The 26,902-nt window shown below is 54.0% G+C and overlaps 1 protein-coding gene across 8 annotated transcripts in view; it reads left to right on the forward strand.

Moving 5' to 3' along the window:
* DNAI1 (dynein axonemal intermediate chain 1) overlaps nt 1–26,902 on the forward strand; it is a 76,414-nt gene that overhangs the window by 26,884 nt on the left and 22,628 nt on the right. For 5 of the 8 annotated variants that reach the window (XM_008540037.2, XM_070590285.1, XM_070590287.1 and 2 more), the window contains 11 exons: nt 412–546; nt 4,266–4,350; nt 7,657–7,774; nt 8,061–8,104; nt 16,451–16,698; nt 21,459–21,548; nt 21,679–21,766; nt 22,307–22,386; nt 23,541–23,689; nt 23,783–23,882; nt 25,994–26,179. In XM_008540037.2, the coding sequence (XP_008538259.2) occupies nt 412–546; nt 4,266–4,350; nt 7,657–7,774; nt 8,061–8,104; nt 16,451–16,698; nt 21,459–21,548; nt 21,679–21,766; nt 22,307–22,386; nt 23,541–23,689; nt 23,783–23,882; nt 25,994–26,179 (1,323 nt within the window). Of the gene's footprint in view, nt 1–411; nt 547–4,265; nt 4,351–7,656; nt 7,775–8,060; nt 8,105–16,450; nt 16,699–21,458; nt 21,549–21,678; nt 21,826–22,306; nt 22,387–23,540; nt 23,690–23,782; nt 23,883–25,993; nt 26,180–26,902 lie in introns of all 8 variants that reach the window. The other 3 variants (XM_070590288.1, XM_070590286.1, XM_070590289.1) reach the window with 1 other exon arrangement.

Genomic DNA, 26,902 nt, shown 5'->3' on the forward strand with positions numbered 1-26,902 from the left:
GTTTATCCCATCTTCATGGGGGGAGACATTTTTAAATTTCCTACTTCAGAGTCTTATAAATCACCAACAAAAGTGTGAGCTAGCCAGATGTTTGCTCATTTGTTCTGCCTGGTAGTGGATGTAAGCTGCAACAATACTGATCTCCAGCTGACAACCCAGCCCTTGGGCTGCAGAGTGGATAGGCCCAGCACAGAGGTGCCCTGAGAGCTCCTTCATTCCTGTCCTAGGGCTGACAGTTAGCAGGGAAGATAGACATTGAATACATAATTATAGTTGGCTAAGTAGAGGAGGCTATAGAGGCATATGACAAGGGTTGACATGGTTCACTTCTCAAGACTTAAAGCCTAAAGAGGAGCTGGCTAGGTGAAGGTTTTGCCCTGCAATAATCCCTCTCATCTCACCCTTGCCTAGTGGGAGATCTATGATGCTTACGTAGAGGAGCTCGAGAAACAAGAAAAGACCAAAGAGAAGGAGAAGGCGAAGACCCCAGTGGCTAAAAAAATGGGGAAGATGGCCATGAGGAAGATGACATCTATGGAGTCCCAGGTTTGGTGAGGGGTCCCATGGCTCTGTCACAGAGAATGACTAGGTGCGACCTTGGATCCTGGGTAGATAGTAGTCTGGCTATCTGGGAAGGTTTCACAGACACTTAAAAGGGCATGGGGGGCGGCTAATGTTGAAGTATGACTAATTCTCTCCTTGTGGGAAGATGAGGAGAGCTACAACTACCTCTGACATTCCACACTCCCCCCAATTTTGTATAGGTCTGGAGGCTAGAGGGATTCAGGGTTTTTGGGTCAGGGGGTGCCTTGGAACAGCTGGGGAATCTTCCCAGGGCATGGTAGGCTGTGAGGATAAGGAACCACCTCTCTGGGCAAGTGCTCATAGGGTTTGAGAGGGTGATTTGCTCTTTAACCTTCAATCCTCAGGTTTCTTTGCACTTAATTCTTTAGGTGAGTCTTCAGGGCCACGAGCCAGGTCAGAACTGATCACAGGTACCAGCAAGTCCTGGCCAATGCGTGTGGCCACCGTGGGCTGGATTTACCATGATGAGCTATGTAGGAGTTATTATAGAAGTCATGGTTGGGGGGCTCACTGTAGGTGTAGCCAGCATAGGTTTGGGATCATCATGGAGTTACAGTGATTCATCACTGCAGGGAGGGTCACCATAGGGAGATGCTGAAGGGCTACACTTGTCCCTTCAATAGAGAGAAGGCTGGCTCAGGAGCCAGAGTCCCGCTGTTGAGATCAGGATGAGTTTGCTGTGCAAGGGAGTGTGAAGGACAAGGTCCACAGGAAGCCCGGGGCTGAGTTCAGCACCGCGGAGAGCTCCCAGGCAGCTCTCAGGAAAGTGGCTCCTGCTCCACCCCAGAATAGAGGTTGGATCAGTTAAAAAGTTCTGCTTCCTTTGTCTGAGGTATGCCCACTGCCACTCGATTCCATGTTCCTGATAAAGCCACATTTTAGAGGAGGTTTGGGAGCTCCCTGCCTTGGCTTAGCAGGAATTGCCCCAATCAGTTTCATTCAATCAGACTGAGCACTTGGTTATCATGACCATGCTGGGTACTGGAACCCTGAGGTGAAAGATGGATGCCCTGCGGGTGCCCTGTCCAGAACATTGACTTCCCCTGGACCATTCCCTAGAGGTTAGAGGCTTCAGGGAGCTGTTGGCCTGGGTCAGAGTTCACATGAAGATCCATCAGGGGTTTGGCTATAGCCTCTGTGCTGGGGCCATAGTTACAGAAACCCTAACTGCAGTCACCAACACCCAGGGAGCAGAAGAAAGGTCCCTGTGGCTGAGACTGAAAGCTGTCCTTGGGTCTAAGCCCTGCCAGAGTTGGTGTCTAACTAACACCCTCAGGGAAGTGGAACCACACTTCTCTATCACACTGGGTCCTTCCAGTTTGGCTGACATGGCTGTGATGCAGGTGGATTCCAGTCCTCTGGACTGAGAGGACACTGAGGGGTATAACATACCCCACCCCCGCAGTGAATACTTTAGTGTGCAATCTCTCCCCAAAGGAACTGAGCTCAAACTGGGAATCCCAAGTACTGGGCCAGGCTGTCTGTAGGATAGAGTGGGTGTGGCAGTGACCTTCCCCTTGGCTCAAACCCAGTGCTTGAGCAGAGTGACATCCCTTTCTGAGAGAGCTGGGTGTGATTAGATTGGTATAAAACTCAAGTGTGTGGGAGGAGAGAAAGCAGAATAAATTCATGACACTCTGTAGGAAGGTCTGCAATGATAACTCTCAGGTTTCTGTCTTGTTAATGATTTGAGTGAATGTACAGAATGAATGAAAGCTTGTCTGATCTGAAAGATTAGGGCAGGAAGGGGTGAAAGGACTGAGAATCCACACGTTGAGTCAGAACCAGTAAAGAGCTGTGGCTGTTCAAGTAACATAGCATCTGGAACAAAGGAGGTGATGGTCCGCCCTACTCTCTTCTCAGAGCACATCTGGAGCCCTGAATCCCCCAGGACCAGGAGAGGGTAGTCAGGCCAGGGAGGGACTGGCTTTCTGTGTGGGGCTGACAGTGTGGGCCCTGGAGTCCACAGACCTGAGTTTATATCCTGGCTGTGCCACTTATTAGCTGAGTTTTTCTGAAACTTCAGTTTCCTCATCTGTAAAGACATCCTAATGATACCTACTTTGCAAGATTATCACGAGAACCCAAGATAATGTGTGTACGGCCCCTAACATAGTACTTAGTTGGTACTGACTGATAGGTGGTGGCTGTTGTAATTAACATGCCATGCAGCCAACAGAACCGGGAGGGTTCGCCTGGAGAAGGGCCAACTTGGGGAATGAGGCACTGTCCTCCCACATCAGAGGAGCTACCACCAGGCACATACTTCTCTGTGGCCAGAGGGCAGAGTTAGGACCATGAGCAGAAGACCCTGGGAAGTTAGGTTTCAGCTAACAGGCTGTCTGCCCACAGAAGATGCTGCCTGACACAGGAGAGTCGTTTGCCAGGAAGTTGCCAAGGGGAAAGGATCCTGTTTTGTGTCAAGAGTTGGGGAGGCGTGGGGCTGGCCCAGTGGTGCAGCGGTTAAGTATGCACTTTCCGCTTCTCAGCGGCCTGGGGTTCGCCGGTTTGGATCCCAGGTGCGGACATGGCACCACTTGGCAAAAGCCATGCTGTGGTAGGCATCCCACGTATAAAGTAGAGGAAGATGGGCATAGATGTTAGCTCAGGGGCAGTCTTCCTCAGTAAAAAGAGGATGATTGGCAGTAGTTAGCTCAGGGCTAATCTTCCTCAAAAAAAAAAAAAAAAAGGAATGGGGGGAATAGCTGGGATCAGGCGAACTCTGAGGACTATCGCTGTAAGACTCAGAAGAATGTCCTCAGTCAGTTTCTGAGATAAACGTGGAGTCAGTTTGAGACCTGACAAAAGGCTCCCAGAGGGCAACTCCCCAGAAGTGACTTTATAAGCCCCATCACACTGGTTTTCATGTTTCCTCTGACATCACCACCACTGGGCACGGGGTTAATAACACTATTTGCATTATTACATTTAGTCCTACAACAGCCCTGTGATGCAGGTGCCATTATCCATCCCCATTTTTTCATGGGGACTCCAGCAAAGTGTTTGGGGCTCCAGGGGGCTGCCCACTCCTGGCTAGTTCACTCCTACCACCGGCCCTAAACTCTTTGGGCCTTTCTTGCCAGCCCCAAACTCTTTCCTCCTGCCTTCTCTTTGGTCTGGGCGGTGGCAGGGCCCTGGATTAGGTGTCAGTCCTACCTCGTGTCCCCTGTGTGCAAGCACGTCTCTTTCCCCTCTCTGGACCTCCACATCTTCCCAAACTCTTGACTAAATAAGTTGGACCAGAAGATCTCTGCGGCCTTTCACAGGGGTCTTTGTCATTGCTTGAGCTAGCGAAGCCTGTCTGTCTCCACCAAGGGAGCCTCCGCCTGCCATTGTCTGCTCCCTCCAATCCCTTCCCAGGTGTCTTCAATGCCTTGTCTTATGCACAGAGATATGCCTTCTCCAGAACAAGCTCAGAGTGAAGAGCATGAGGCAGGCTCTGTCCAGGGGCCAAGTATGGAAGTGCAGACTCCTTGTGCCACTTGTGAGCTGGGGCTTCCCAGAAGGGGGTGGTGGGGTGAGCTAGGCCTTGCGGCATGCAGGGATGCCTTTACACAGCTATCTGGGGTGGCCAGTGTCAGAGAGGCATTGCTAACCAATTGCAAGTCTGGGCTGTGGCTCGGGGCATGAGCTTTCCAGGTGCTGGCTTATGAGGACCCACGGCTTCTATATCCCCACAGAGTGATGATATCACCAAAGTGACCCAAGCTGCTAAAATCGTGGAGCGGATGGTCAACCAGAACACATATGATGATGTTGCTCAAGGTAAGATTTGAAGTGTTGGCAACCACTGTTATTACCTGTATTAAAAATACCCCATACAAGGCGAGTGTTTGATTGTCCCATGCTGGGTCCTATAGGTACAAGGGAGAAAAAATAATCCCTGCCTCCTCTGGATGTCACTAGAGAGACAAGGCTTACACAGGTCGATTATGGACAATGGCATAAGAAGCAATGGATGTAGTGATGAGATCTGGCAATGGCGTAGCAAAAAGTACCTGTACACCACTGATCCAATGTCATCTTCCCAACAGCCCTGGGAGGCAGGCGGAGCAGAGATTATTACCCCAACTTTACCCATGAGGATGCTAAGGCCAAGGCCGCCTGGCTAGTGAACAGCAGAGAGGCCCCAGATCTAGGTCCTGAGCCTCCTTCTTCTGTGCTCTGTTCTCTGCTCAGTCCAGCTTGGAGACAATAAATGCCTAGGATGCACTGGATGACAGAAACTACTCTGAGAGCCTCAGGAATGGGAGAAGGGAATGAGGGATGAGTGATGGCAGTCAACGAAGTCTTCAGGGAGGCCTGAGCTGGAAGCCGAGCAATAAGCAGAGTTTGAGGGGGAGATTAGCAGAAGGGCAGACGTTCTGGGCAGGACGCAGCACAAGCCGTGACTTGGCGGTGAAAATGAATTGGAATGGACTCTGGGGACAAGGGGCAGCAGGCTCCGTGACCCAAACAGGGACTTTGTTAGAAAGTGGTGAGAGTTTAGGCTGGAGAGGTGGCTGAAGCCAGTTAATGAAGGGCCTCGACTATCGCGCAGGGAATCTGAGCTTTCTCTGCAGACAATTTAAAGATCCTGTGCAGGCAGGGACACAGCCTGATGAGAGCAGGGCTGGAGGAGGGTGGCACTGGGCAGAATCCAGGGACAGAGGGGAAGGGGAGTTTCGGGTGTGGGGTGGCGTGGGCCTTGCCGCTCCTTACACAGACTGCAGCCCAGGGGATGGAGAAAAAGGAGCAGTTATCACAGGGAAAAACAAGCACCAGCATTCCCTGGGAATGGCCTGTGTACCAGGCATTGTGCTATGCAATTTATCCATATTATTTTATTTCATCCTGACAGCCATACTGTCAGGTAAACACCATTATTATCTCTGTTTTATAGACGAGAAATTCAGACTAAAATGTTCCCACTTGTTCAAAATCACAGCTCCTATGAGGTTTGAGTGGTGGAATCCAGACTCGAACACAGGCCCTTTGGATCCACAGCCTGAGCGCTCTGCACTAGGCTACAGAGCCAGTGGGCTGGAAGGGACATTTCAAATAAACATTCAATAGCTCTATGTTGGTGATTAATTAGTGATGGAGTGAAGAAAGAGATTGATTCAGAAACGCTTCAGTCCTGTGGGCCTGGGAAATTCTGGTGTCTTTGACAGAGCCAGAGAAACGGAATCCTTCCCATGGCATGAACAGCACATTCCCAAGTGGCCCGTATTTCCCTAAGAGGTTGTGCATTTATTTGGAGCAGCTGCCTCCCCAGAGTTGGCAGCTCCTCGCTGCTGGCTGGTCTCTGTTGCTGACAGCCCAGCACTCTTCTTGGTGACTTGATGTTCATTGCTCACCCATGGGACATAGAAGCCAGGGCTGCCAAGACCCACAGCCCAGACAAGCCCCCTTGTTATCATTCAGGCTGGAAAACGACCTTGAGTGCTTTTCAAAGCTGTCAAAGTACACAGCAGCTGTGAATGAATTTGTCACTCACACAGCTTGGCTTCCTGAAACCCGGTGTCTGCAGCCAGCCCACCAAAGGGCTGCAAGCATGATTAATACCCATGGAGAAACTGGCCGTGGCGAACCTTTTTCATTTGTAAGAACACAGTCACATAAAAATGCATTGAACTTTGATTTTTTAATTGCATACTCTTTTCCCTTTGAGAAAGTGTAATCATGAAGAAGTGAAAATAGAGAAGTGTTACCAATTAATCTCCTTTCTGAAATTAGGTATTTTCAAAGATGGCCCAAGCTCAAGGATCCTTGATCTGATCCAGGCTCACGCCTCTGACCACTCGAATCTTTCTTTGCTCTGAGACATTTTTGAGGTTTGAATATAGTCCCACAGCCTCAAGGTGTGGGGCACTGTGAGAGAGATCAGGCTGTGCCTCAGCTTGTCCTTGACCATGTTAGATGAGAGGATTCATTTTCTAATGGATCACCCTTGGTTGGAGAGAAGACTAGAACCAATTCACTTCTGATTTATTTCATTGCATTCTTTGAACAGTCATTGGGGGTCTGCTCTGTGCCTGGCCCTGTGCTAGGCACTGTGGGCCCAGAGATGAATCTAATATGCTTCCTGCTCTCCAGGAGCTGTCTGACGAGGGAGACAGGCAAAAGGATAAATAGAAGCGACACAGTGTGACAGATGTTTCAGTAGAGGAGAGGCACAGGGCTGGAACGGAGGAAGCAATGAACTCTGCTCACCAAGAGAGAGAAGGCCTCACGGGGGAGAAGGAGTTTGAGCTGGATCTGGAGTGAGTAGGAGTTTGCCCGGAAGATGGAGGAGCAGGACATTTCAGACACTATTTGATGTAGAGGGTATGTGGACAGCTGGCTGGAAATGACACGGAAGCAGGGGCCTGGAGCTGTGGTTTGACCGGGGTGCCCTGTTCAAGGGCAGCCATCGAGGGGTTTTCAGTGGGGCAAGGAGGTGTGTGGTGAGGTGATTTATTGGTTCTCACGCTGGTAGCTCTGTGGAACGTGGACCGGAGGGGGAGTCACTGGAGGCAGGGACACCAGTTAGGAGGATGGTGTAATAATCCAAGCCATGGCTACTGGGGCCTGAACCTGAGTAGTGGCTATGGGTTTGGAGAGAAGTGAATGGATTAAAAAGATAACCAGAAGGAAAATATGAGAGATGATGGAAAGAAAGCAGTCAAGGATATCTAGGTTTCTGGTTCAGACAAGTGGAAGGATAGATGGGGCTTCTACCTAAGTTAGAGGAAACGGGAGGCAGGGACAATTTAGGGCAGGAGAGAACTCAAGTTCAGGTGGGCAAACCCAGGACTTTATCTCTGTGGACATGGTGGCTTTATTGTAATTTACCTCCAACCACAACGATAACAGTAACAATAACATACATAGAGTGCTTACTTTGTGCCAGGTATTTTTCTAAGTACTTTACAAATATTAACCCAATTAATCTTCACAATAGTCCTTTGAGATAGGCACTATTACTATTCCCACTCTGAAACACAAAGAGCTTCATTGTTTTGGACAAAGGAGGTAAAGACAAAGTGGCAGACCTGGATTTGTCATAAAGTGGCCATCTCAGGGCTGACTCAGCTGTGTGTATTTAAGATTTTAAGTACTACGAGGATGCTGCTGACGAATACCGGGACCAGGAGGGTACTCTGCTGCCGCTCTGGAAGTTCCAAAATGACAAAGCCAAGCGCCTGGCCGTCACCGCCCTCTGCTGGTGAGTATAGACATGGCAGCACCCCGGAAGAACCCTGAGCGCCAGCAGGGTGCCAAGCCCTGAGCAGGGCACTTCCACTGCGCTTAGCCACCCTGAGGGTGACACATAGCATTGTGGAAAAAAAATGGGACTGGGATTCTTTTGGGACTGTGGGATCAGCCCAGGTCTCTAAGGTCGACAGTAGACGTCTGCAGTGTAGTGAGGCACCAGTGTTCACGGGAAAATCCGTGTGCATGGGAGAGCCATGTCCATTTCCTGGGCCAATGGCTTCATATTTCTTTTGCAGGAATCCAAAGTACAACGATCTGTTTGCAGTGGGACATGGCTCCTGTAAGTGATCTGGCTCTTCATTCATTTGCTCATTCAACCAGCAAACACTAAGTACCTACTCAGCGCAGAGCTCTTTGCCAGGTGTGAAGCATACAAAGATGACTAGGAGAGAGTCACTGCCCTCACGGGGCACACAGTCTAATGGGGAAGACCGACAGTCACACCAGCAATTAGTGCTGGGTGAGGAAATATGCCAAAAGGAGCCTTTTTTAAGGAGTTACTATGGTGAAGAAGGAGGAGGAAAACACTTCCAGCAGAGGGGCCAGCGTATGCAGAGGGAGGAAAGGAAGGGTTGCTGGGCCAGGGTAGCCCCCAGGGGGCGTAGTAAGCCATTCCAAGAAGCCTGGATCTTCTCCTGAAGGGAAACCCCTGGAGGAATTTGAAGAGGGCAGGGGCACAGCCAGTGCAGGAGGCAATTGCAGGCATGAGACCGGAGGCTAGGGGACCAGTCAGGAGACGTGAGGCGTCCCGAGGCGGGATGGCAGGGTGTGAACTCCGACTGTGGAGTAGGGATGGAGAAGCTGGTGTGAAAGGCCTGTGAAGGTAGACTGGAGCAGACCTGGCGAGGGATGGATGGTGGGGCTGAGGGAGGAGTGTTTCCTGGTCAGGCCCCGGAGCAGGCAGGGGTAGAGCTTGCTGTCCATCCCTTCGACCCAAGCTCTGGGAGACCACTGTCGCTCAGGGTGTTGCCGGCCCTGCCAGTCCACCCAGCAGGAGGCAGCACCGTGGTAACTGGATTTGCTTTCCCTTCATATTCCTTGGTCCCTGCCGAAGCCCCTGCCTCCCCACTGGCCTGGACGATCCCCCTTACTAACGGGAGAGGGCCCCACACTTCGCGTTAGCCGCAGCTCCCCAGGCTAACAGCTTGTTCTCTGGCTGGGAGCACCAGCTTCTGCGAACAGAAAAACCTTTCTATTCTCCAAGCTGCTGCTGGCTGGCAGGCATACAAGCTCCTGGTCTCTGCCCCTCAGACCGCCTGCCCGCCCAGCCCATTCTTTGACCAGGGTGGAGGACGGGGGGCGGGTAGGCAAGGAGGAGTTGGTGTTTGTCATTCCTCTCAAGGAGGAGGCCTTGGAGCTGCTCCCGGTCTCGCGGTCTGGGCCGCCTTTGAGGATGCCCTAAATGCCCGCTTTGTGTCCCTGCTTCTAGGTGGGCTGCTGCCAAGTGGGAAGCACCCTCCCCCTTTGGCAGGGAACTAGCACATTCCTCCTTCTCTGCTGCAGCTACTGGGCCTGGAACAGGGCCTGGGGGCTGGGCAGGCCCTCCCAGGAGTGGGTGTGGACTCCCCTGCGAGGCTGCTCTCAGCCCAGGCTCTCTGCCCAGCACTGAGGTGGGGGTGTGGGGGGCTCCCCAGCAGGGGGGAGGAGAGCTGGCTTCAGCTCCAGTCCCGTCCTCCTCCCACCCAGGGCCAGAGCAGGGTCGGCTGGTTGGAGTTGTGTGGAGACTCCATGGGGGCAGCCTTAGCCAGGAGCAGCGGAGAAGGGTAACCACCCCCCCAAGGATAGATGACCCCAAGCCCGATTTCATTTACTCCCAAGCCCCTGCAGCCTCCTTTGGGCAGGCATGTGCCCAGGAAGGGTCTCTTTGTCCTTTGTTGGTCCTTTCAGCCACATCCACATGCCTGGGTGGTGCCACAGTCAGCTGCAGACCTTCTGGCTGGCATGTCACTCCCCAGTGTTGCAACCTGGGGCCAGAAGCCTCATTGAGCCGTGGTTCCCTCGTTGGTGTTGTAGAGAGACTGACACCTGCCAGCTCTCTATCCCAGGGCTGCTGTGAGGCACACTGGAAAGAAAGGCAGCAGACGTGCCCTGTGAGCCGTGGGAACCACCCACACGGAAAGGACAATCATCGCTGATTGTCTGTCGTTCTGGCCCCCAGCTTTCCTGCAGGTCCCTTGGGGGGTCTTCGCTGAGAGAGGGGGCTGTGAGGACAGAGGGGGATCAGACGAGCCCCTACCGACTCTCAGAGAGCAGCGGCCTCTCTCATTGTGGCGGTGCGGTGGTATTTGCTGTTGCTGTCACTTGCAGGGGAGCTGACCAGCTTTCAGACAGGCCTCTGTTCTCCAGAGCTTGCATATCTCGGTCCCACTCTGCAGAGGCCTGAGCAGAGCCGGGCAGGGCTGGGATGCAGAAGGACCCCTGCACTCACTGCTGAGGTTGCCTCTGGGAGTCCTGTGCTCTTGAGTGCCAGGTACCTCCCTGGAAGAAAGAGGGCAAAGCTGAAGCAGGCAAAGGGCACCCTTGTTACCAGATGGGGTCACTGTGAGGAGCAGCTGGCTCGTCAGCATCCATCACACTGTCTTTGGAAGCTCCCAGATGCCAGCCTCCCAGCATCAGACTTTGCCTCATGTAGACAAATGCTGAGTGAGGATTTGGGTTTGCTGTTGGATTTGACCCTGATGAGCCCAGCCCAGAATTCCCAGACATTTATTTTGTGACCCAGCCAAATAAGACTTTGACAGGGGTAGGCATGTACCCTAGGAAGGACTGGGGCCAGTCTCCTATTTTGGGGACAGGGCAGGTTGGCTAGAGCCAGGCCAGGGGCAAGAGGTGGGAAAGGGGGTCCAGGCAGTTGCCTGAAACAGCACAGAATCCTTCGTACCTGTCTCCCTTCTGGGGCTGCTGGGTACCAGGTGGTGGGCATAGCAGGCTGCGTCCAGGGCAGAGACTGGGGTGCCCCCTAGGGCCAGGCTCCACGTCTCCCCAGAGTAGAGAAAGAGGCCGTCAGCAGGCGAAAGCAGATGGAAGAACATTGGGAGGCAGAGGAAGCTGGTCCAGGAAGAGATGGCCCCGGGGGCAAAGCTGGGATGTAATTATGTCAGCCTGCTGCACTGAAGGGGTCCTTTCCAGCCCATTAGCCAGTTCATAGCCGGGAAATGGGGACTCCTCATGGTCTGTTGGGCAGGGATGGTGGAACAGATCCTGGAAACCCTATGTGGTCACAGGAGATGGGGAGGAAGCTTCCCAGTGGGCCATGTCGTGGAAGGCAGAGGAGCCAGCTGTCCCTCAGCCCAGCCTCCCTCCGGGGCCAGCACCCTCAGAAAGGGCCAGAGTCAGACCCTGAGTCCCAGCACTCGACCTGTTCCCGCTCTGTCCCACCACATCCTGGCCCGTCCCTGAGCCTGCCCATGCCAAAGATACGACTGTAGGGATTTAAATCTTTCCTGATCATTTATTTGTCAGCTTTGCTAATTAAGCAGTGTTAATTTCATTTACCGAAAATGGAAATTCATCCACCTCATTTCTCCCCGTTCATCCTCCACACACAAAATCCATCACTCCTCGGCTGCAGGCTGCGTAAAATTTACAGGACTAATTATGTTGTCAGGTCTCTTTGTAAATACAGTCCATAAAGGCCACCACGCTCGCCGGGTTGTAAGTGAGGGCATTCCCATCGTGAGTTTAATTACTGGTTAGTTATTTAGGTTCTCAAATGTTTGCTTCGTTTTCCCTAAATCAAATTAAATGTCCCGCTTGATGTATTCTGTCTCCAAGGCCTTGCTCTTATTTCCCACACTGTTTAAATATGACTTCTATTCAGATGACAGTGCTTGGAAAAGCCCAGTTTCCTGGGAAGCGGAACCCAGTCTGGCACCATGGCCTCTGGGCCCCGCCGGACATCGGGCACCCTCTAGGACTGATGCCCTTTCTTGGGGCAGATTGGGCTAGTCCCCTGCCTTTGGAAACTATGGAAATCCTAACCCAAGGGGCATTTCTGTTCCTGGAGTCCAAGATAGCAGGGCTGGGGCATGGGAAAATAAGGGAGGGTTCATTAGTGTCATCAGAACAGCTGAGGATCGTTGCTCCACCCGCCCTAACTTCTAGAGGGACTACTTCCAAACCATCCCAGGAAAAAGGGCCGTCTATGAGGTCCTCTCCCTCTGACTCCTAAAAGTAGAGTTTGGGTCAACCTTCCCTGAATGCCTACTATAATAATGTCCTGTGGCTGCTGCGACGAATTACCACAAACAGGATGGCTGAAAACAATCCATAGTCGTTATCTTACAGCTCTAGAGGTCGGAAGTCTAAAATGGGTTTCGCGGAGCAAAAATCAGGTGTCAGCAGGGCTTCATTCCTTCTGGAGGCTCTAGGGGAACACCCATTTCCTTGCCTTTTCTGGCTTCTAGAAACTGCCCATATTCCGTGGCTCGTGGCCCGCTTCCAGCTAGCAATTGCATCATTCTGACACCTGCTTCTGTTGTCACATCTCCTTCTCTGACTCTCCTGCCTCCCTCTTTCCCTTACAAGGAGCCCTGTGATTACCCTGGGTCCACCGGATAATCCAGGATCATCTCCCATCTCAAGGTCTTTCACTTAATCACATCTGCAAAATCTCTTTTGTCTTGCAAAGTGACACATGTATGGGTTCTTGGGATTAGGACATGGACATCTTTGGGGAGACCATTATTCTGCCTACCACAGCCCCCCTCCCAGTGCCTCTTACACGACTCAATGAGGGAGTTGTTAAATAGCTGCACTGGAGCCAGCCCTGGGCTGGACTCGTTCTGGATGCCACCGTAAGAGAAGAGGAAGCCACTGTCCGAGGCTGGTTTGGTATCCTTGTCTCTGCAGCTTGGCATCCACTTCCCTCTGACCACTGACCTGGCTTTAGCCTGATGCTCCAACGTGCCCTCTGCCTGCCTGTCCCTCCTGGAACCCTGAGCAGGAGCCCAGGCTTCTCCTGACAGCCAGAACTCTCCAAAGTGGCCCCCAACAATCTGTTACTTGCAGGACAGTGGTGGAGCTGTGGGGCCGAGGCCCCCACTGGTGGTTGCAAGTTCGAGAGGACATCCATCCGTGCTCTCACTGGGCACTACTCTGCCAGGGCCCCAGCAGAGGGAGCTGAGGGCAGGGAGAGCTGTGGTCTTTGGTGGAATTAAGTCTCCCCTCCCGTGAGACCATGGCTTTCCAAGAACTGCCAGATCAGGCTCTAGTAGGTTGTTGATTCTCCTCCCCAAAATCTTGTGCATCACTGAAGATCAGAGGCAGGGAGGCCTTAGAGATTATCCAGGAGATGAGGGTTAGCAGGGGGCAGCCCTTTTCTGGAGAGAGCAGGCCTGCTGGGCCACGCCAGGCCATGCTCACTCCATCCTTTGGCGGCAGGCTAAGGAAAAGACCTGCTCACGACCACTCAGAATAATGAGACACAGGTAGAGGAGTTCCTCAGGGGGGGGCGCTCACAGAGGAGAGAGTCTGGGGGCTGAATGGTCTGGAAGCCTTCCTGGAGAAGGGCAAAACAGCAAAATGGAGCAGGGGAGCTAAGATCAGGCTGCAGACCTCACTCCTGTCTCAGGGTCACAGAGAGGTGGTCTCTCTCTCTTCCCCTCCCTCCCTCTTTCCCTTCCTCTGTTCCTCCTTCCCTTCTACCCAGACACACATACTTACTGAAATCCTGTGGCCTGGAGGAACCTGGAATTCCTGTGCTGCCCCAGACCTCAGAGTCTCTGTCTCCCTATACAATGGAGTGTGGGGGTGGGGGCTCCCATCTGTGTCACTGGACCCTCCAGTCCTGCTTTGAGGTGCCAGGGAGTTTGCAGGGTTCAGGACAAAGTGCCCCAGGGCCCAGGGACTGAGGCTCTGCAAGCCCTGAGCCTGCTGGGATTATAGCCTCACAGAGAACTGAAGCACTGTGGGTGACCTTGATGCCAAGGTCATACCGGGACTGCTGGTGACCTAGCTGGTGATATCGTGCTGGGAATGTTGGAGAGTTGGGAAATGATGTCACTAGGCTGCTGGTAGCCTGAGTGATGCTATCATGTGGGGACCATTGGTGGTCTGAGTAGTGATGTCATTTTAGGACTTTTGGAAGACAGGATGATGATGTCACGCTGGGACTGTTGGAGGTTTGGGCTGTGATGTCACACTGGGTATACTTAGAGAATGGAATAGTGAGGTCTCACAGGGGCCCCTGGAGTCAGGGATAAGATCATAGAATAAGATGGAGTGGAGAGGAAGTCCCTAGTTAAAGGAGTGTTTTCTCTGCTTTCCTGGTGCCGTTTGGCAGACAGAGCCCTGAACTGGAATTCAGCAAACACATAGTCTAGCCATGCTTAGAAGCTGTGATCTTTATGCCGGGAGGGCTCATTTGGTTGCAAGTAACAGAGACCACTGGAGCCAGGTTCAGACAGGCAGGCTCACTGTCAGGACGCCTGTGGCCTGGGAGCTAAGGCAGGAGCTAAGGCCTTCATGGGATTGGTGCTCTCTGTGTCCCTGTCTCATGAAATCTATGCTTCTCTCTGCCAGAAGTTTCCTCTTACCACGCTTCACTGCCAGGCCCCTTACACAGTCTCCAGTCCAGATTCTAGAGGGATTGGGTCTGCTCTGCCAGCCGCCACCACCCTAGTAGGTCTGATGCCCCTTCCCCCTCCTTTCTCCACCTCCGTGTAACGACCAGATTAGTGCCATTACTCTGAGCGGTGGTAATTTCAGCTATAAACAGGACATAGGGCGTGGCAAACACCATGTGATGGGTCTCATGCTCCTGGGCACACCACTCCTCCCCTCTGGCCTCCATTTGCCCATCTATAAAATCAGGGGCCATAAGTCCAGCTTCTAGACCCATTGGTTCTGTGAGTAGGTCAGACATGTCCTCATTCCAGAGTTGCTAAGCCAGCCTAGGGTCTCCTGCCCTCCTTTCCTGATTTCACTGGTCATGAAGGCTCTGTGTGCCCAGGCAGGGGCAGGGGGTGCTTGGAGTCTGTCTAGAGAAAGTGAGTCATCACTGCTGCTCCTCAAGGGGACAGGTCCAGTGCCACAATGAGAGCAAGAGTGAGGGTCATGCCCACTTTTGCCCCTTGGTGCAGGAAGGAGAGATCTGAGTCCTCAGCCTGAGCATCGGTCACCCACCTAGCCACCCTTTCATCCACTCTTTTGCCCACCCACTCACCCTCTGCAGCCTTGGCCAGCATCAAGGACAGACTGGACATCAAGGGCACTAGCAGCTCACCTCTGGCCTGGCAGTCAGACGAGGGGCTTGCCTCATTCGGCTGCAGGGCCTGGCTCTCTCATCACATCGGGGGCTGCTGAGGGCAAGCCCACATCTTGAGTCGAGTGTCCCTGTCCCTGCCAGGGTCCAGCCCAGGGGGAAGCCCAGGTCAGGTGCTCAGGATTTGCGTGATGAACAAAAGGAGCTACAAGCAACAGTCACACTGCCCGGTTCAAGCCCTTCATGGTCTGGGTGGGAGCCCAGCCAGCTGCAGATCTCCCCATTCAAGAGTTAGCCCTCGGGGCCCACTCTGGAGCCCCATGGGGTGAGGTTCTGCCAGCTCCCCACCCCCACCTCAAGGCCGGCTCCCTACTGGCTTTGAGATAGTGCCAGGCCCAGGGTGACCAGACTTGGCTCCAGGGCAACTGGAAGCCCCCCAGCTCCTCCTCTTGGCAAGAGGCTCACTTTCCCCAAAGCAGAAGCATTTTCCTTCCTGACCACTGTGTCAGGGGGAGGGCCCTCATCTCAGCTAAAGAGCTGCCTTAGCATAATAGGGCCCCCCCCAAATGGAGGCTGCTCTACCTTCCACCTTGCCAGCTCTGGTTTTCTGAGCTTGGGAAGGGTCCTGGGCTGGTGGCAGGAGAGCTGGACTCAAGGCTGGGGCTGGATTCTGTTCGGTGACTACCTTATCAGGACGTGCAGAGAATGAAAGAAAGAGCGGGAGGCACCCTCTTGACATGGGGCGGGCACTGTCATGTCTGCCGAGTGCTCCTCTGTTGATCACCAAACCTGTGCCCTGGCCAGAAGGATGGCACTGTGGCCTGTGGAAGCCTGACTGGCTAGCCTGGGACTTCTCAATCCTCAGAGCGTCCTAGAGCTAGGGTTCAGGCTGCAACTGGGGACTGCGGGGCCAGAGGGTATGGGAAGATGCCCACAAGCGGGGAATTGGAGACTCATATAGACAATTCCGTGTTAGTCCAAACTGAACCCCTGTCCTCGGCTGGGGGTGGGGGACACATGAGCATTATCCAGGCATCTAAGGACAGCAACCTGCCCCTGGGCCAGGCATCTCTGAGAATGCTGCTGCTTCCCAAACCCACACACATTCTTCACCTAGCAACCCTTTGAGCCTGCATCCCCCTTTCTTGTACCCCAGAGAAAATAGGGAGAATGGCTGGCTGTCCCCAGATAAGCCTGGTCACCTTATCTCTTGGATCCTTCCATGAACCCTGAGAATGGGTAGGCCAAGTCTCATGATTCCGTCTCACAGACAGAGAAGACGAAGTCCAGAGAGGAATCCCATGCTCTATGACAGAGGCAGAGCAGGGCAGGGCTTGTCCCTGCGATGGGGGAGGGGCACAGGGGCTTCCCAGAGGGGAAGCTGGATCCTCCACTCACAGCTGCCCATCTTCCTGGAGGCAGATGACTTCATGAAGCAGAGCCGGGGCATGCTGCTGCTCTACAGCATGAAGAATCCCAGCTTCCCTGAATACATCTTCAGCAGCGAGAGCGGCATCATGTGTCTGGACATGCACATGGACCACCCCTACCTGGTGGTGGTGGGCCACTACGATGGCAACGTGGCCATTTACAACCTCAAGAAGCCCCACTCCCAGCCCTCCTTCCGCAGCTCGGCCAAGTCTGGCAAGCACACGGACCCTGTGTGGCAGGTCAGCCTCCAACCAGGATGGGAGAAGTGGGTATGGATGAGTAGCCAGTGGGCCTGGGAGCCACTGGAGGAGGGAGCTGGGGGAGGAGAGGCCACGAGCAAGGCGGTGGGGATGACAAGTACCAGCTTAGAGGCCGAGGGGCTGGGTGCAAGAAGGGGCAGAGAGGGGCAGCAGGCAAGAATCAGGAGGTAAGCGCGTCTGCAGTAAGAGCTGGGCTCTGCTGCCCAGAGCTCCCATCAGGAGGCCCATCTGTCTGCTGAGGACCTCTTAGGGCTGGTGATTGGTGACTCAGAGCCTGTGGCTGGAAGACTCCAGGGCTTGACAGGCCTCTGCTGAGTGTCTCAAGGGCTTCAGTTCCCCGTCTCTGGGCTCCTCCACTCCCCACAGGGGCTCTCCTCTGTCTCCTGGGCTAGATTTAGGGGACTCCCAGACAGGGGTGGGGTCTGCCAGTTGTCTACCCTCTTGGGGTGCTGTAAGGCCTGGTAGGTAAGGTCTGTCCTGGGGCTTCTCTGTATACCCCTCTTCTCCAGAAAGGCACAGAATGGGGCCATTTCTGGACAATGTGCCCGGGTTTCACCCCAACTCTGTGTCTCCCATCTTCGTGCACTGGGCATGGATCTCACAGTTTCCCTCTCAGCTCTGGCTTTGCAGGCCCTCCCTCACTGTGTTCTTAACGTCCTCCTCCTTCTGAGGCTGTGCATCCTTACCCCACGGGCAGGTCTGGGAGAATCTAAGGATGGATTTCTGCCTCAAGTGGCCCAAGGCCTCTGGGCTCGTCAGGCAGTGCTGTGCCTCTGTCTTCTCTTCCCCCTCTGCACCCCTGCCTTCCTGGCCCTAAGCTGAGTCATGCGGACACCTGCCCCAGGCACTGGCTCTCAGCTGCCAGACAGGCATGAGCAGAGGGAGGACTGTCCAGACACAGGGGATGCGGTGGCTCTCAGCTTCATCCTTTGCCCAGAGCCAGGGCACAGGGAGGGAGGCACCCCCTCCCCCTAAATGCCCTCCCCCCACGCTTCACCAAAGCAGGGCCAGAGCTTGCAGCCTCTGGAGTCCTCTTCTCTGAAAAGCCTAGTTATCCTCTGGGCACACAGAGGTCTCCAGACACGGGGAGGATGACTGCAGAGACTTTAAAGCCCAGGGAGAGGAGAAAATACCCACTTTTTTCTTTCTTTCATTTTTTTGGTGAGGAAGATTGGCCCTGAGCTACCATCTGTTACCAATCTTCCTCTTTTTGCTTGAGGAAGATTGTCCCTGAGCTAAGATCTGTGCCAATCTTCCTCTATTTTGTATGCGGGGTGCCACCACAGCATGGCTAGATGAACCACGTGTAGGTCTGTGCCTTGGATCTGAGCCCACGAACGTTGGACCACTGAAGCGGAGTGCTCAAACTTAACCACTACACTGCCAGGCCGGCCCCAAAAGACCCACTTTGATCATACTGAACCAGCACCAGTCCTGCCCCAGCTCTCCCAGCTCAGACAGCCCAGGGCCAAACATTGTACATCTCTGGTTGGCCTGACCACCCTCCTCAAGCCCAGAAGAGGGCGAGGGGCCGAGGCCGACCACCCGACGCCCACTCTGCCATGTTCTCTGAATCAGATCGCACGCAGGTTAGGGAAAGAAATGGGGCAGGCAGAAGACAATGATCCCTTTCACTGGGCCGGTGCCGGGGAGACTGGAGCCCACCTGGATGGAGGTGGCCTTCTGCTCTCCCACAGGGCTGCTGCCTTTGCAAAACCAAACACTCGAAGTTCTTGGCTGGAATCATGGCTTGTGAGATGGGTGGGCCTGCCTGTCTCCTCGGTCCCCTTCTTTCCCTCTCATTCCCTCCCCTTCCTCACGCCTCCACCTGGTCATGCCTGTTCAGTCGCTCTTCCTTCTTTGCTCCTCTGGGAGCTGCTAAGGGCTTGGTCTCTGGAGTTCCTGGTGGGGACATAACCACAGCCACAGGCTGAACAGGACAGGGCAGTATGCTAAGTGCTAAAGACGGCTGCTGGGGGCACTGAGGGGGGTGTCCAGACTGTCCGAGATGGGGAGCAGGGGCAGGAGAGCCAGAGAGGTCTTCCTAGAGGGAGCAACACCTGAGCTGAATGTTGAGGGCTGAGGACACATTACTTAGACGAAGAAGAGTACAGCGTGGTCACATGTGCAATGACACAGGGGCATCAGCAGAGTGGCCTGCTAGGAAATGACACATCATTTGAGGCACAGTATGAGAGATGGGGAGGGGGAGCAGGACCTGAACAAAGCAGAGGCCCCCAGTCCTGAGTGTGCTTCTCTAGCAAGTAGGAAGCTTAGTTTCAAGTGATGTGTTAGTACCGGAGCCCATAGAGTAAAAAGATGGGAGTGGAGCCGCTCTGCTGGGATCTGCATCCTGCTTGCTTGAGGGTCCCTGTTCCCACTCCCCTGTCCCCTGAGGGGCTTTCACAGGCTCCTAAGAGCTCCCCCAGCCTGGTTTGAAAATCACTGCCCAACCATCAGGGGGTTTGGGGCAGAGAAGACTCGCAGGCATGGCTGTGTCCTAGAGACAGCCTCTGGCTGCAGCCTGAGCTCCGGCAGGGGGAGGGGAGATGGCAATGAGAAGACGGCTGAGAGCTGTCGAGGCGGCGCAGCCAGTAGAAGGAAACCACCCACCAGATGTGGGAAAAGGGAAGAACGGGTGATGCTGCCCGGCACTCTGGTTTGGGGGGCCCAGTTGGGCATCCACAGAGGTGGGAAATGGCAGAAGAGGAACAGGTTTGGCCAGAAGTTAATCCAAGAAGCCAGAGGAGGTGTCCTACAGCAGTTGGCTGTAGAAGCCCGGAGCTTGAAGGAGAACGGGGCTGGTGAGTGAGATGCCAGAGACATCAGCGCCTAGGGCCTTCTTGTGGCAGAGACCCGGGGGTTGTTTTGGATCTCACATGCCCAGCTGGGGCAGAAGGACTTTGTTCTGTTGGTGGCGGGGAGCTATGGAAGGTTTTAGAGCCAGGGAGAGAACTGTCCATTCTGAGGGGATGGCTTCCTGTCCCATGGCACAGGCTGCTCCCCAAGGAGCCCATCTGGGTGTCCCGGTCCTGTTCAAGCCCCACTGTGAAGCCCCAACCACCAACACTCTGTGGTGTGTAGGGGGGTGTTCTGTGCCACACTGGGGAAGGGAGCGGGAAGGATATATGCGCAGAGACTGCAGCCGGCAGGTCTGCCATAATCAGATAAGGCAGAAGAGAAGGAATCCATGAGGCAGGCTCCATCTCCTCCCTACACCTGCTCCTGGGCATTCATTCATTTGCTTAACTCCACTTACCGCCTGCCCCTTCTTATATTCGTACCCTCCCACCCTCACCCCAGGAGCACGTGTGGGACTTGCACACACACACATACACACTCACTTGCAAATACACACACCACCCCCCACTGGGCATTAGGCTGCTAAGTGGGGTGTGAAATACAATTTCCATGTGTGCTGGCGGCTGCTCATTAAACACTTCCCTTTGCAGCTCCCTAGCGCCTCTTACAGCCTGGCCTTTGACACCCCCTGTCCCCTCTCTGCTTTAAAGGGACTACCTTTACACAGAGGGGGAAGTGGTCTCAGCATCAGGGCGGCTCTGACTTGTGCCTCACTGGTCCCCCAGCAAAAGTGCAAAACAGCTGGCTGCCCAGACGGGCCCGGGCAGGACCGGGCCTGCCCTCGTGAGCTCTGATCAGCAGGCCTGGGGGGTGGTTGGGGAGGGGCAGTCCCTTCTCCCCCTCACCACACCCCTCAACAGCCATGGTGACAGCTGTGGTACAGGCAGTGACACTGGGTTCCTGTCGTCCCTCACTGGGCCTCTGCTTGTGGCAGGGGAAGGGACGGTGGTCCCAGCATGGGAGGTCTGGAGGGAACTGAAGAATGGAAAGCTCTGGGTGCCCAGCCCCGCCCCAGCTCTCCAGGACACGGCTTGGCTGGGCCTCCACATCTGGCAACAGAAACTTGAGCCTCAAGCGTGTCATCTTCATAAGACAACAGCTCTGTCTCCAAAACACTTTCCCATATGTTTGCTTCCAGCCCTGAGAAGATGGGTTGGGCGGGATTATTAACCCTGATTTGCAGATGGAGAAATGCAGCTCAAGTCTGAGATTTGGGAGCAAGATTCTGGGAGCTAGACCTAGTGGTAAAGTGAAGGTGGGAACAGAGAAGAGATTGCCTAGAGAAGGGCCAAGCCTGGAAGAGGAGGGCGGGGGCGGGGCTGCTCCTCCCCACCCCCTAAAAAAGCGGGAAAGAACCCCCCAATTCCTAGGATGATGGTAACAATGAGGATATTAGCTATCATTTATCGAACACAATATTTGCAATGTTCTGACCTAACGACTTAGTCACGTTCTCATTTATTCCTTACAACAAACCTGTCCTATTATGGTTCCTGTTTTATAAACGAGGAAACTGGTTGATGGGCTGTTTCCTTTCCAGGCCCTGTCTATGTGAGGAGGTTGAACCCAGAGCTGCGGCCTCTTCCCTAGAACCAGGCGTCTAGAACTCAATCCAGGGAGGAATCGGGCACCCCCACTGCCGAGCCAATGGGTTAGGGCAGTGTCCTGACTGGCACTGCTGCCCCAGGATGGTCAGAGAGAGAGGGATGGGAGAGACAGAGATGAGTGGAGGGAGGGCCAATTGTGGGACTCTGGGAAACGGGCTCCCAGAACTTGCTCTGAACCTCGGATGGGTTCTTGAGGGAGCCCAGCTCAGCTGACAGCCCTAACTCAACAACCTAGCAGTGTCCCTGAGCTCACAGTTTGGGATATTTCAGGTCAAGTGGCAGAAGGATGACATGGACAACAACCTCAACTTCTTCTCTGTGTCATCTGATGGCAGGATCGTGTCTTGGACGCTTGTGAAGGTGCCTGTTTCCCAGAAGGGGTTGTGCAGGGGTGGAAATAGGAGTGGGGGAAACTGAATGGCAAAGGGACCCCCAACCCTGCTGATCCAGCCCAACCCACATGCCCTCTTCCACCCCTCTGTGACTGCAGAGCGAGCTGGTTCACACGGATGTCATCAAGCTGAAGGTGGAGGGCAGCACCACGGAAAGTCTCGAGGGGTTGCAGCTATACACAGTGGGTAGGAGCCCCCCACCAACACACATCGAGGCCTGCCCAGGTCACTCGGGCCCTGTGAGGGTCAGTGATGGTGGCCCACCCCTTGCTGAGCACTCCTACCTCCACCTGTGCCGAGCTGGACAAGGGGTAATGGGAGAGCCTGTCTGCCCAGCCCAGCCCTTGGCCTTTCGCAGACCCTCCGTGTTTATGCAGACCCTGTTCCTGTTTATGCAGATCAAGTGCTGTTATGCAGATCCAACCCTGTTTATGCAGATCAGGCCCCTGTTTACCCAGACCCTGTCCCTGTTTACTCAATTCCTACCCTGTTTATGCAGACTGTGTCCCTGTTTACCCAGGCCCCACTCCTGTCTGCAGAAGGCCTGGCTGTTTGCAGAGTCCCGACTGCCTGGGACAGCAGCAGGCCAGAGGGCCAGTCTCTATTGGCCTGGCTGGCCCCGGCCCTCACAGGGGCCCGGCTCAGGCTGTCCTGGGGCTGCTGGCTAGAGGAGGTGCTGGGAGGCTCCCTCAGAACCAGGCTAAAGCTGCTCCCTCTTCTCCCGAGGCTGTGGCACCGCCTTCGACTTCCACAAAGAGATCGACTACATGTTCCTAGTGGGCACGGAGGAGGGGAAAATCTACAAGGTGAGGCAGGGCCGCCCCTATGCCAGCTCGCTACAGGGCCGCCTAGATCAGAGCATCCCAGGAGCCCGTCGTTCTCAACAGACCCTCTTCTCACAGACCTTAGGGCTCATCAGTTCTGGAAGTCTTCTTGGGGGAAGAGAATGCATTTCTGGACCTGCTGGGGTGGCAGGAAGAGGGGCTGACTGCAGGAAAGGGGAGGACGGACCTCCGGGGTGACTTTAGCCCAGCCTGGCCTCTTTCCGCGGGGGCCCTCCCTCTCTTCCTGGGAGCGGAGGAGGTAGAAGTGGGTGTGGGGGTTGGGGAAGTTGGAACATTCTGGGAAGACTTCCTGGAGGAGATCTGAACTTGAGCTGAGCTTTGAAGGCCAGGTAACAAGAAAATTTCTCTCTGAATGCCGGGTGCATCCTAGCCGGCAGGACGGAACTTCATGGCTAGTTTCTGCAAGGTCTCAGTGTTAGTAGGTGAATGTCCTTCTGAACCTCCGTCCATCCAGAAATAGCTCTGCTGCAAGCTTTTCTTAGGCTCAGAGACTCAGAATGTTAATTACAGACAGCCTCCCGGGAGCCCCTGAGGCCCAGCCAGAGCTGGTCTGAATGCAAAAGAGGTCCCCCCTCCTTCCCAATGGCAGATGGGAGAGGCAGGAGGGAAGAAGACACTAGTCACTCACTCTGTCTCCTGGAGGAAGGGAGCGAGGGGCCTGCTGGTCAGGGCAAGAAACCCAATGGGAAATCATGAAATTGGAACTTGCTCCTGGCTCAGCGCCTGCTCTTACCTGGGCGAGGTGGGGTATTTATCACTGTTGCGAGGATTCTGTCTGTGGGCTGTGGGTGGACCCAGGGCTCTGTCTGTCTGTCCACAGGCCTTGGCCTGGGCATAGGCTAGGTCACACCCCACCCAGGGCCCTCAGACCTGCTCTGCCTTGGCTCAGGGAGAGAAGGCCTTTTCTGCCTGGCCTGGAATCTTCGCCCCGAGTCCCTTAAGCCCCTCCTCTCTCTCTGGTTGTGTTGAGAGTGAGAAGAGCAGCCGCTTGGCCCCAGCTCAGCTGTGACAGTGATGTGGGGTGAGGACAGAAGAGGAGTCTCAGGTTCTGACCCTCCAGGGAAGTGACGGCTGCTGACCTCTCTCTCACTCCTGACCCCTGACCCCCACCCTAGTGCTCTAAATCCTACTCCAGCCAATTCCTGGACACCTATGATGCCCACAACATGGCAGTGGACGCTGTGTCCTGGAACCCATACCACACCAAGGTCTTCATGTCCTGTAGCTCTGACTGGACAGTGAAGATCTGGGACCACACCATCAAGTAAGGAGCATGCCCTCCCTCAGCCCAGCCTGGGCTGGGGCCTGGCCTGTGAGCCTTCTGTGTCATGAGCTCTCCATCCTTCTACCTTGGCAGGACCCCGATGTTCATCTATGACCTAAATTCAGCGGTGGGCGATGTGGCCTGGGCACCATACTCTTCTACTGTGTTTGCGGCAGTCACCACCAATGGGAAGGTGAGCGCCCCCTTCCTGACCCTGCTGAGCCCCCACTGGAGACAGGATGAGGTGTCTCAGGGTCTCCCTCCTGGAGAGGTCAGGCAGGGAAGATGGGACAGAAGGACTGTGTATTCTCAAGGGCCAGGCCACCCAGGGCCCTGTCAAAAGAGAAATCATTCATCCCTTGAGGTCTTGAGGAGAGAATGGGGCTGGTCACCTTGAAGGAGAGGGCATTGTGGGGGATAAGATGTCATGAGGAGCAGTTATCTTCTCTCAGGGTCCTGGGGAGGAAACGACAAGGTGGCAGGGACTAGCCTGATGTAAGGAAAAACTTATGAGCCAGAGTTGATCTGTAGTTAAAATAGTGTCTAAAAGGTAGCGAAGTCCCCATCCCTGGGAGTATGCAAGCTGAGTCTGAGAAGGGGAGATGACAGGGGTCTACGCAACACTCAGAAACAAACATTTTGTGAGAGAATTCTTAGACACAAACCATTTCCCTTATGGACTTTGATATAAACTGAGAGGCGACTACCCCAGGAGAGAATATGGTAATTAAGACATCACCCTACAGTCAGTCCATCATCCATCTGCTGAACAGAGTTTACTAAGGACCAACTGTGGTGCCCAGCTCCAGGCTAGGGCCTGGTGAATCAGGTCCCTGCTGTCACAGGGCTTACACTCCGGTGAAGGGAAAGAGACAGAAAGCAACAACAACAAAACTCCCGTAGTGTTAGGTGCTAGGCAGGGATTCAAAGAGAATATGGTGTTTGCAGCAGCATTATTCATAATAGCCAAAAAGTGGAAACAGTGCAAATGTCCATCACCTGATGAACGGATGAACCAAATGTGGCCCATCCAAGAGGACTGTTATTCAGTGATACCAAGGGGTGAAGTACTGACACATACTACAACATGGATGAACCTGAAAACACGCTGAGTGCCAGAAGCCCGTCACAAGACCCCGCACTGGATGCTTCCATTTATAAAGGTCTAGAGCAGGCAAATCTATAGAGACAGAAAGTAGACTGTGGTTGCCCAGGGCCGGGGCTGTTGGGAGCAAATGGAGAATGACGGCTAATAGGCACAAGGGTTCTTTCTGGGGTGATGAAAATGTTCTAAAATTGGTTGTGGTGATGGTTGCATAACTGTGAATATACTAAAAACCAGGAATTGTATACTTTAAATGTGTGAATTTTATAATATGTGAGTTATATTTCAATAAAGCTGTTATATTTTTAAAGAGAGAGAGAAAGAGAGTGACGTAAAAGGAAAGGCCTGGGTGGTCTCTTAGATAGAGTGGTCAGGGAAAGCTTCTTTGAAGAGGTGACATTCAAGCTGAGAGCGAATGACAAGAAAGAGCCAGCCGTGTGAAGATGGGGGAGGCATTCCAGATGGAGGGAACAGCTCCTGCGAGTGCCCTGGGGGTTCTGGCTGGGGTCTAGTGAACAAAGAGGAGGGAGTGTGAGGTGAGAGTGGAGAGTGGGGGATCTAGAGGAAGGGATCTGGGTTTTGTGTAGGGTGCCAAGGGAGGCTCTTGGAGGATTTCAGGTTTTTTAAAGGTCAGTCAGTCTGCCGCGTGGAGGCTGGACTGGAGAGGGCAGGAATGGAAGCAGGGAGGCCAGTCAGATGTTACCTCGCTGTCCAGGCAGCAGCTGCTAATGGGTTGGACTCAGGGCGTGGTAGAAGTCAGATCAAACACTTGCCGAGCACTTGCGTGGCAAGCACTGTCTGAGCACCTCTCATCTGTTAGCCTCTATCCCCTCGTTTATAAAATGGGGATAATAACAGAACCCACCTATAGAGTGGCTGTGGGGATTATGACTAGATATGCCCTGTACCGTGCTCATGCAGAGAATACTACAGAGTAAGTGCTCAATGCACAGTAGCTGCAGTTGTTGTTAATTCTGTATAGACTTAAATTTTCTCCTGAACTTTTTATTCTCATTCCCTCAAACACAAGAAAAACACAAACAGAGACACAAATCTGCTCTCACCCTGCTTCCAGTTCCCACTGTGCCAGGCTTCTGTTGGGTTTCCCCAGAAGGCCCGGGGGCGGGTCCTCTGAGGTGGGGGACAGGGGCCTCCTGACCCCTGAGTGTGCTGACATGCTGACACCCACCTCTCCACAGACCCACGTGTTTGACTTGTCCATCAACAAGTACGAGGCCATCTGCAACCAGCCCGTGGTGGCCAAAAAGAAGAACAAGATCACCCACGTGCAGTTCAATCCCATCCACCCCATCATCATTGTGGGTGACGACCGTGGGCACGTCACCTGCCTCAAGCTCTCACCCAACCTGCGCAAGATGCCCAAGGTACAGGCTGGGGGAGTCTGGGCTGCTGCCCAAGGGAAAGGCTCCAGGATTGGGGGGGTGGGGGTGGAAAAGGGGAGGAGCCAGGGGGTGGCCGGCAGGTTTCTGCCTTGGGAGAGCCAAGGTAAGGGTGGTCATTGCCCAAATCAGGAGCACAGGGAGGAGGTTTGTGGGGAGACAATGAGATCGGTTTTGACATGCTGAATCTGAGTTACCTGTAGGACCCCAAGTGGAGACATCAGGTAGGAATGGGACTCTATGGGTCTGAAGCCTAGGGGAAACACGTGGGCATCACTGGCTTATTTGGTGTGGACCAGGTCACCCAGGCAGCGGGGCTTGGGGCTTAGTCACTGCTTCATTGGCTGGGCTTGCACAGGGCTTCAGCTTCAGTGGTCCCCGAGCTGGGAGCTGTGGGTGCACACAGGCAAGAGGAAATGAGCCGTGAAGAGGGTAACTAGGCCAGCAGCCAGGCAGTCCTCCTTTTGAACTCTGGTTCCTTTCTGGCGTCTGTGATGATCTGGAGACCCTGCCTAGAGCCCAAGGATCCCAAATACAGGCCACAGAGCCCAGAGCCCTGACCTCAAAGTCTAGATCTCAGAGTCCCAGTTCAGACTTAAGAATCCAAGCCTTAGAATCCAGAGCTAAGAGTCCAACTTAAAAATCCAGAGCCCAGTCCTGCCCACTTGGGTGCTAAGAGAGGAAATGGAATTTGCTTTCTGCCAGGTT

This window comes from Equus przewalskii, chromosome 22, assembly GCF_037783145.1.
Source record: "Equus przewalskii isolate Varuska chromosome 22, EquPr2, whole genome shotgun sequence".
In the NCBI taxonomy this organism is placed as follows: domain Eukaryota; kingdom Metazoa; phylum Chordata; class Mammalia; order Perissodactyla; family Equidae; genus Equus; species Equus przewalskii.